General features: G+C 46.3%; 3 protein-coding genes across 3 annotated transcripts; 1 reads left to right on the forward strand and 2 right to left on the reverse strand.

The window, feature by feature from the left end:
- Nucleotides 1-2,758: 2,758 nt before the first annotated feature.
- NCS54_00333900 (HET domain-containing protein) lies at nucleotides 2,759-3,697 on the reverse strand (the record flags this gene model as incomplete). Its single annotated transcript, XM_053148916.1, has 1 exon — nucleotides 2,759-3,697. One exon carries the CDS (start codon nucleotides 3,695-3,697, stop codon nucleotides 2,759-2,761), a length of 939 nt encoding a protein of 312 aa, XP_053004891.1.
- A 947-nt stretch (nucleotides 3,698-4,644) lies between these two features.
- On the forward strand, nucleotides 4,645-5,244 carry NCS54_00334000 (Hypothetical protein; the record flags this gene model as incomplete). The annotated part of the gene is made up of 1 exon (XM_053148917.1): nucleotides 4,645-5,244. One exon carries the CDS (start codon nucleotides 4,645-4,647, stop codon nucleotides 5,242-5,244), a length of 600 nt encoding a protein of 199 aa, XP_053004892.1.
- A 664-nt stretch (nucleotides 5,245-5,908) lies between these two features.
- Nucleotides 5,909-9,235, reverse strand: NCS54_00334100 (Protein kinase domain-containing protein; the record flags this gene model as incomplete). The annotated part of the gene is made up of 2 exons (XM_053148918.1): nucleotides 5,909-8,111; nucleotides 8,166-9,235. 2 exons carry the CDS (start codon nucleotides 9,233-9,235, stop codon nucleotides 5,909-5,911), a joined length of 3,273 nt encoding a protein of 1,090 aa, XP_053004893.1.
- Between the last annotated feature and the right edge of the window lie 992 nt (nucleotides 9,236-10,227).

The following is a 10,227-nucleotide window of genomic DNA, read 5'->3' on the forward strand; positions in this document are numbered from 1 at the left end:
AACTAAAAACTAAAGTTAATAAACTAAAAAAATATATTATAAAAGCTATCCTTAATATAAATAAAATTAATATAAAAATAATATATTTTATTAAATAGAGAAACTATCTAGATTTAGAAAATATATAAGAACCCCTAGAATACCTTATTAATATATAATACCTTTTAAAAAACTTTTATTAATAATACTAAGTATAGGCTTATTAAGACTAATAGCGTTATAATTAATTAAATTAATAGCCCTAAAAGAATATACTTTTATAATAATAAATAATTCCTCGTAGAGCTTACCTAACTCCTCTAAGGTATATAGGCTATGCTTAAAAGCCTTATTACTATGCGCCTTAAGTAGCCTCTTTTATTTCTAAATGCGAGCAAGTTTAGCTATTACCTCCTCTAGGGTAGCCTCTGCCTTAGCCTCCTTATCCTCTAGATACTTATACTCTTAGATATTTTTCATAACTATAGGAGGTTAACTAATAGCTAAGAAAAAGTACTAATAAAAAATAGTTATAAAATAAAGCTATACTAGCCCTATTATATACTACCTTTATATTAATATAGTTAGAATAGTGATTAGAATAGTTAGAAACTACCTTATAGGATAAGCCCTAATAGAAGTAATAAATATAAGATATAATCTTAGAACTAAAAGCCTTAATATAGGTAGAAAGATTTTATGCTTTAGAAAGTTTTTATAAAGAAGTATACTTAGAAACTTAGCCTAATATTATATTAATAGAAATAGAATTTTTATAAGTCAGAGTTACTTACTATAAATACCTAGTTACTAAAACTAATCTTAAGGATAAGACTAATAAAGGGGGAACCTTATATTATAGCTATAATATAGGCTAGGCGGGGAAATATAATAGAAACACTCTAACTAAGCAAGGGACTAAAGGGACTAAATATCGCCTAAGTTAGTCTAGGGACTAAATAATAAAAATATTAGTCTTACCTTAGACTAAAGTAAGAGAATATTAATCTAAGAACCAGGCCTAAGTATATAAAGTATATTTATTTATACTTTCTTATATAGTAGCTACCTTAGCTATTAATATAACTTAGTTATACTTAATACCTTTAAGCATATTACTAGATATAATAACCCCCCTTATTTAAGTATAGCGCGACTAGTCTCTCTATTAATATAAACCCAGTATGACTAGTTTATCCCTTAGGAATATATATAATTATTATATAAGGCTTTTAAATAATTAAGATATAAATAAAAATTAAAATTAAAAATAAATAGCTAAGAAAAATTAAAGTTTTTATAAAAAAATAAAAAAAACTATAGAGGTTAAAGCTTATTAATTAAGGAATTATCTTAATTATAGTTAGCGAGGTAATTAATATAGCTAGATAGCTAGGTTATAGTAGTAGTTAGGGAATTTTAATATAGTACTAATTATATTAATTACCTTATTAAAATTTCTTTTTTAATTTTTAAATAATTCTAGAAAAATTAAAAAATATAAGAAAAAGAATTTTATTTCTAAAATCCTTATAGCTTAAAGTTATATATATCTCTTTTATAGAGCCTTATCCCTATAGGAACTATCTTTTTTAAAAAAATATTAGCTAGTCGAGAAAAAAAATATCAGCTGCCCCATAGTCTGCTAGCATAAAAAATTTCCTCCATATAAAAAAAACATCGGTAGCTCAGCCGACGTTTTTCATAGATGATAGGGGTTGGCCAACTGACGACCTCTAGTGAGCAGTCCCTTGCCACACTCGTGCTCGTGCTCAGTCGACTGGTCTGACTTCTGTTCGGCCGCCTCCACGGAAGTAAAGCTCTTGGCTTGCGAGTTCGCCAACAGTCCCAGGATCGCCTCCACATTGTGGACAAAACTGCGGGGCAGGATGCCCAGCGATCGGTGGAGGACAAGAACAATCAACATGTCGAGCATGTCGCTGATAAGGATACTCAAGATTATCAAGGGCTTTTCAATATTGGCCAATGACAAGATAATATTATATCTAACCAACCAACATCACACAAGTCTCCCAGTCTCGCTCTTCGCAGACAAACAGCCCTCATGCAAAACGCCAGCTCCCAGCCTCAAGTAACTCCCCCCATCTGGTCTCTCTTGAATCATGATGACATAATACCTCTTCGGATCATTAGCCGTACCGCGTGTCCCACCAGATCCAACCACGACACAGTACTTGAACTCGCCTTGGCCTTCCATATCCTACCACAGCGACCCTATCTTTTCAGTTCCATTCATAACAGCGTACTCATTATCTCGAACGTTTTGTCCAAGATGGCAGTTTTCGAATTGCTGGACTCTGACGAGCAACTCTTTCCCATGTTGAGCGAACTCTAGATCTGTCTGGCGAGGAATCTTGAGCTCGTACTGATGCTGATGAACTCGACGCTACCGTCATACGCCATCCAAGACCACGACGGCACGTTCCGTCTCCCAAAATCGATCAGGAGTGTCATCTCCTTGGTTGTGCGCTTCCATAAGAGAAGGCTGCCAAGAAAGCATCGTATAATGCCGTACTTTACCTCGGTGTCCAACTCATGCCCCTATGCGCTTAAGCAGGCTTGATATCGCGGTATCTCTATCAGACTTGTAGGTAAGCCCGCATTGTGAATACTGTCCAAGAATGAATTGCATAAACTCAAGAGAGCGATACTATCCGGCCTTCCTCAATCGGGCTGGGAAGAAGGGGTCAAGGATAAACCGCTGCTTCGAGATTGGCCTAGGGGCATGTCAGCAGCTGCAATGTTGTTCCTTTCGAGTTTAGACTTGCGCTGTTAACTTCGTAAACTGCTGGCAGCGGATTCCATCACCGCATTTCCAATATGTGTGTGCCCCATGTTCAGGATTCGCAGTGAAATTAATGATGCGTCGAGACAGTACCCGCTCCTGCAGAACCCAGGCTCTCTTCATCAGGGGCCCTCTATCAACGTCCGAGTCAAGGCGGCAGTTGCATCCCGCACTTCCTGGGTTGATTTGATCCCATAGACTTGGCTCCAGGAAACCATCTTTCCACCCGCGAGCCCAGTTTGCTGTGATAGTGCAGTAGGCGTTGGCAAAGACGTGCTCCATATTGCCAGCCTCGCTTTCCCATTCACCTTGGGAACCTTGGATGATGCAGAGAGCATCAGTCCAGAGGTACTGCTTCCCGAGCTGCCGTATCACTTTAACTGCGTCCCGGAAGGTCTTTGGCAGGCCATCCAAGTTAAACCCCTCCAATCGACGATGATAATTCTGCGGTGTTGTGCAGAAGCGGCTCCATTCTTCACCCGTTGGGCTGCCCCAGCAGTGCGATAACACGAGATAGTCCCGGTTGCCACCTGGCTCTTGGACAAGACTCAAAGTATGCTCGTCTCCAACAAAGATGGCTCTTGTCGGCCAGAACTCGTGTTCCGCTTGCCGTACTCGGCACTCTTCGTGGTTGTCGTCGCAATTCAGAAGCCATTCGCGAAGCAGTTGAAAGTAAAGAGTTTTGGCGTCAAAATCAGGTGATTTAGAATAGAGGAGGAAATTCTTTGCAAATTCGTCCTCGTCGTGTCGTCTCCAACATTCGGCATTCCGAGCTGAGCGGTTAATCAGATAAGGCCACTTGGAAGGCGGCCCTTCCAAGCTGAATTCGCGAGGCTTGGTAGTATCCCAAGGAAATCGCAGCATCTCCTCAAACTCAAAATCATGGTCAATTTCCTGAGAAGCCGGGTTCATTTTATTGGTGGTATTGGTTTCCAAGTCTGAGGGTATCGTTGTGACCGTCGGCTCTTGCGGGGTTGGTGAGTTGGAAAATCTCTCAATATCAGATCATCTTGCATTCCCAATTTAGAGAACTTTCTATAGCAGTCTGGCCGTAGAGCTATTTACTTACATTAATTATCCTATTTAATGCTATACTAAAGAAAAAGAAAAGAAAAATATCTAATATTATCTAATACTTTTTAATATCATATCTTCATATTATAATTTATTGGCTGACAAGTCTTCTTAACAGGGGGTTAGCCACAGCGTCAGAAAATGCAGGCTGTCGCATAATGACGCTATTAAACCCCTTCCTCTATGGCTTCCCCCTGGTGTGGTCCGGCCGCCCGACATTGAAAGTTGCTGCATCTTAGAACTCGTCTAGTTAGCAGGATAAGAACCGGAAATCGTCATGGAAGCATCACTTTAAATGCATCTCTCGTTTAGGGAATGGCCGACTTGTTGTCACTGTACAGCGATGATCGACACGCCACCGCCTCATCGGGCAAAGATCTCGGGTGTGGCACAGTCAAGGCAGTAATTGTAGTGCGGACGTCTATTGGCCTGGGTAAAGCTATACGAAAAGATGGGGTCAGTAGATCAGCGAGCACAGCCAGGTGAGCTGTTGAGATTGTCCTGTCTTTCCTTGGAGGTGCAAACCCCCTCACCTCATTGGTTAGCATTGGCTGAAGATCAATCCTTCCAAGGCTGAATGGGCGGATGGTCTTTGCCCGATGGAGTGGGACAGCCTTGGTCTGTTTGGGTTGCTCGGCTGAGGGTGACTATCCGCTTGATGATATCACTGCCAGTTCTCGTGTACAAAAGCCTCAAGAGGCGCCGTGATTCTTGACTATTTAGACACATCACCACAAACACTCCGTTTCCACCATCTTTCTATCCCTTCCTACACATCTATCAACATGCTCTTCATCACCCAACTCATGCTGGCTGCCACAGCTGCCGCTGCGGCCGTCAACCACGTCGAGGTTCGCCAAGTCAAGGAGATTCACATCTTCCACGCCCGCAGCCTTCTCAACTACACGCCCTACAAGCGCGACAACGGCGCCCTCTTTGCCCGCGCCGACCAAAAAGAGTGCCTCGCATCCGCCACCTCCATCATCAACAGCGCACCCACCCCGGACCCTAAGCTCGAGAAATGGGGGTCCAGCCGCGGAGTCACCAACGGCAGTCCCTGCAGCGTCACCGCCCCCGCGTCTCTCTCCAAAGAGCTCATGGAGTATATGACCAAGTTCTTCGAGTGGGCCGACGGCATCCAGGACGAGGCCTCTGAGTTCCTGGACGACTGCAGCTCGTTCGAGGGCGGCAGCGCTACGTTTAGTATTAGGACGTGCTCTACCTCCCCCACCATCGTCTTCACTGCTTCGGACACGACCGAGACGGTCAAGCTTGAGGCTTCTTCGGCGGCTGACAAGGACAATGCTGCTGCTGCACGCGACGCTGGTTTAACACCCGCCATTGCCGCCGCTGTCGGCGTGATTGGCGTCGTAATGGCTCTGTGAGCAGCCTGTTGCTTGTGTAACAGTTTAGTTTTATGAAAGAGATTGGTAGGATACCACGGGGGGCCGGATTGGAATTTGAATAATACAGTAATATCCGTTCATTCACTTCGCAGTACCAAGTAGCTCAAGAGCTTGCCCTTTTAGTGCATATGATACCTTGCTTGCCATAGGATTAGTCTTTAAATTCTAAGCTGATATTATCAATCCCAAGTCAGATTCGCTAATCTTCACGCATATCTATCAACAACACAGAGTCTATGTTTTTTCGCCCCTGCTATAATAACCATATATAGGAAGCAAATATAAAGTATTAAACTCTCTTTTAAATACTTTATTTTACACATTAGGCTTAACTTACCCGACATAGGCTCGCTAGAACGACGTTTCCCATCCCAGATATGGTCGGTGAGCTATGCACTTATGTCTTCGTGTTTCCTAAGTTCAGAGCTTCAAGAAAATTGAACAGAATAAAATCTGGGACAATTTATAAACCCATACAGTTTGATCTCAATCGTCGAGGCACATGTAACCTGTCATGCCTCAATACCACAGTCTTGTCACAGTTCGCTCGCTTTACATGCACCTCTACTCAAAAGAAGCCCACGCATTCTATCCAACTGACTCTCTTGATCCTTCACACCTATGTTCACATACAATATTGTGGTCAGTTTGCCTCTTCATGTACGGATACTTGGAAGGAGCGACTCGCATACGAACCTGACTTTGGAAGCCTCCTCGTAGCAACATGAATTAGGTTGGGCCAGCGCTGGTATAACAGATCCAAGGGTGTAATTGGAATGACTTTCCCATTGATGACTTCTTCATATACTGCATTGACATCAATGCCAGTCTCAAGGAGGACTCCTGTGCTTTCTATGAAACCCCGTACGACAAAGCTGTGAAGGATAGTCATGCCAGCTGGGTCGGGCTTTGTTTGGACTGCTTGTTTCAGGTCTGGAAGAGCGTACGTTCGCATCATATCTGCTAGGTCAATGTCTCTCGCAATCGCCCACGTCGGGTGGGCTAGATCGTACAAGACTGGGAACTCTCGGTCATTTTGCCTTGTGCCACATTTTACGGGCACATCATTGATCATGGCACCATTTTCCAGTAGAATCTCAACAGCACCAATATGATGTCCCACGGCCAATGCGAGAATGGGCGACCTACCATTGTTCGAACGACCATCTATCCGCGCTCCATGAGCCAGCAGAAGAAGCATCACTTGTCGTTGGAAGGCTTTGCAGAATTCGTAGTCCTCAGTCTCGAGTTCCACCTCTGAGTAGCATTCTCCGAGGTCCATTATCGCCGTCTGTCCACCGCTTCCGGTAATGTTCACATCGGCGCCGGCTCGGAGAAGGGCCTCGGCAACTTGCATGTTGGCCATGTACACGGCGAGCATGAGGGCAGTGCAAGTGGTTTCTGGCCCCCATAGATAATCCCAGACGAGGCACAAGGAGTTGATTTCAAAACCAAAGGCCAGTAGCGCTTCAATGGTAGTTTCCAGCTTTGAAGAACGAGTGACCAGGCACCCACGCATTACAGGGCAATATATCTGCGAGATCTTGCTGATCCATCGAAAATCACCGGCAAGTAGATGGTGCAGGACACCAATTCCGCTGGAGCTTGCACGTGTGTCTGGGGAAGCATATTCGAGCAAAAGGCACACAATGCCAGCATCCCAGTTTTGAACAGCCAGGTCCAAGGCACTACTGCCGTCTTTTGGACCAAGGATAGGAGGTTCAATGAGGCAATCATCGATTGAGTTGGGTTGAACCGGCGGCGGCACGCCAGAAAAGATGTACTGCCTGATACCGTTCGGCAGCCATGGATCGGCGCCGTGTCTCAAAAGAGCTCTCGTGGGTTTCGAACAAGAAAACTCGACTGCCCAATGCAGTGGACTTCCCGCCGGAAATCTGTAGGGGTAGTAGAGCATCTTGTGGTTGTGGTTGGTCTTGACATCAATCGAGGCGCCTTTTCCGATCAGTCCATCCGCCACTTGGTCAATATCCTCTGGATGGAACACGAATAACCAGTGCAGACAGGATGGCCCGTCTCCTCCGAGACGAAGAGTGGGATCGGCGCCAAGGTCCAATAGGAAAGCGACTGTCTCCGTGGCGCCGCACGAACATGCTCGGTATAGGAGTGACTCGCCAAAAGCGTTGACAAGGTTAACGGTGGTTGGTGTCACGATGGTCTTGAGTATTTCTAACGTCTCAGGAAGACAAAACGAAGCCAGGACGTGTGAGAGATAGTCACCGTCCTCATTCAGGGGCTCGGTTGTTGAAATTCCAGGTTGGAGAGCTCGGGTATCGAGGTTGATACAGCTTCTTAGTGCAGGTTTCGAGTGCACATAGTGCCTATTATAACCTCCGTTGGCATGGAATTTGGCCATGGCGTCGTCGAAACCACGCTGGTTGACCGACCGTGTTCGTTCAGAAAACGCTAGGTCCCCTGTGGCGATTGACGCGAGCGTCCATTCCTCTCTGTGAGCTTCGACGTGATCATCTGGTACCAGTTCGAAGTATTCATTGTAGCGGAAGATTAGGGATCGGGCTTGCATAATTCCTCCCAGCGCAGCGGTACGAAGCAGCCGGATGTAGATATCCCTTGTGCTTGTGTCCCTAAACCTCTTGAGGATGAAGTATTGTCGGTTCATGAAGACCCCAAACGCCTGTGCTGGAGACACATGGCTTTCGTTGTTGAGATACATGGACAAGAAGTCCCGGGCGAGTTCACCCCTTGACTCAGGTATTTCCCAGTTTCGGCGGCTATACTGAAAAGAGCGGATATGAACAGGCTGATGTTGCGGTTCTTGGTCGCAGGTAGCATGTTGGATAGTCAGGCCCGCCTGAGAGGCACTATCCCTGGGAGCATGTCAGCTACGGCCATGTTCTGGATGAAGTCTTCTGTTCACTCACATATCCGCCATTTGCGTTTCCGCGTCTCTGAGTGGCGTCAAGATGTCCATTGGTCGATCCTGAGGTTGCTGGCTCAAGCATGCTCCGAGTAATCCCTGATAGATGCCTCTCCACATGTCTGGGATGCCTTGCTGACCCTCAAGATGGATCAGTGCAGATTCCAGGACTCTTTCTCCTTCACCGCCTCTGGATGGCCCCGCCGACCGGCAAAGGATGTAGCCACAGATCAAGCCAAAGGAGTATATATCTATACTCCACAACAGCTCAGGGTTGAGGGCTTCGTCATACTCGTGATACCTTTGGAGCTCAGGTGCTCGCCAGCCAACTGTCCCCCTGCCGCGAACGTCCTTGCCAGGCAAGACGGCGCCGCCTCCAAAATCCGTGAGTTTTGCAGACCATCTCCCTCCTTCTTGAAACACCAGTACATTTTCAGGCTTCACGTCGCCATGAACGATGCCGATTTCATGGATTGCCGATAGGCCTGACGCAATGTCAAGAATAATACGCCGTTGATCGTCGAATGACATTGACTCGCCCGCCTCCTTGACCAATCCTCCAAGATCGCTCTGGGCAAGCTCGAGAGCAAGGAACGGAGCTGCGTGCCAGCTTGTCGTGTAACCCCAGCCAATCATGTCAACGATGTTGGGGTGCTGTCGGAGGCGGGGATGGTGCATTGCTGCTATTTCGATAACAAGGTCATGTACCTGCCGTCGAACAGAGTCTGCGGATAGATTCAGACGCTCTTGACAGTCAAGCATGAACTTTGGAGTCTTGGCGGCCACACGATACAGAGTACCCGGCTCCTCGTCAGAACTGATCAGACTGTTCTGCACGATGAATTGGGCTCCTGATGAGATCAACCCCTCATCGAAGTTGAGATCGTATGGCCCTGGCACATCGAGTACAGTGAGGATATGGCTCAGGTCCGCAATCGGATGATTTCGCTTGTTGAATCTGGCATCTCGATCCGTGTTGCCAAGAATCAGGCTCTGAAATGTCTCACTCTTGGCTGACAGCTCGGTGATGTACGCGGCGAATGAGGAAAGTCGACTTTCAGAACGATCCTCCATGTCGATTTTTTGACTGTTTAACCCGGGGCTAGTTTTAGTCCCTTGTCATGGTGGCGTGACAGAGTCAAAAGGTTGGTGATGAAACCAGGCTGCTGAAGATGATATCTAAATGCACAGCCACGTCCGCCGTGTAACCAATATCTGCATCGCTGCCCAAATTACAATTCGGTTCGGTGACTTGACCACTTACGTCTTTTGCTTCACAATCTGCGCCAAAAGCCGCAGAGTTCTTTCATCACAAATCTCTGTCAACTCTCATCATCATTACTCCCACCTCCAATAACGTCTCTCTCGGCACAAGGCATGGCAGAACTCGCGCTAGGTGTTGCCGGCCTCACAGCAGGGATACCAGGCTTGGTGCAGGTTATCGGAACCCTCGGCAAGACCCTGCTGCAGAGGGTCGAGCATTCTGGTGATCAATATCATAAGGAGTTGGAGCTTGTGATTCGAACCACCAAGTCTCAGGCGCAGGAGATCTGCCTACATCTCCATGGACTGGGTCAGAGTGTCCCCGAGTCGCTGAAAGATGATATTCTCCAAATCTTTCAGGCTCTCAGGAGCACGTTCGAAAGGCTCATACGGCTAGTTCCTGCGACGAACCAGGCAGCTGAGAAGCCAAAGCTATCAGCCGCAACAAAGGCCAAGATCGATTCCGAAGTTCGCGCCATCGAGGATTGGAACACCAGGATGTTCCATCGGGCCATGATATTCGTGAATTTCGGTCAACAGAAAACAGCGGGCACCGCACAGCTGCGAGACCTTCCAGACGAGTATAGAGCTGTGTCTTTGAAGAAAGTTGAAAAGCTTCGAGAGTCGGTGGGAGAGTCTCTCAAAAAGGCAAAAGACGAATCCAACCTGCTGCTCATCCATCCAGAGGAACAAAAGGAGCAAACAATTTGCGTAGCTCTTCCAAACTGCTCCCTAGAACTACGAAGATCAAAGATCGACGACACATCTGTTCTTGTCGAGTACCGCACATACAGCGACAGCGC

This window comes from Fusarium falciforme, chromosome 3, assembly GCF_026873545.1.
Source record: "Fusarium falciforme chromosome 3, complete sequence".
Lineage (NCBI taxonomy): Eukaryota > Fungi > Ascomycota > Sordariomycetes > Hypocreales > Nectriaceae > Fusarium > Fusarium falciforme.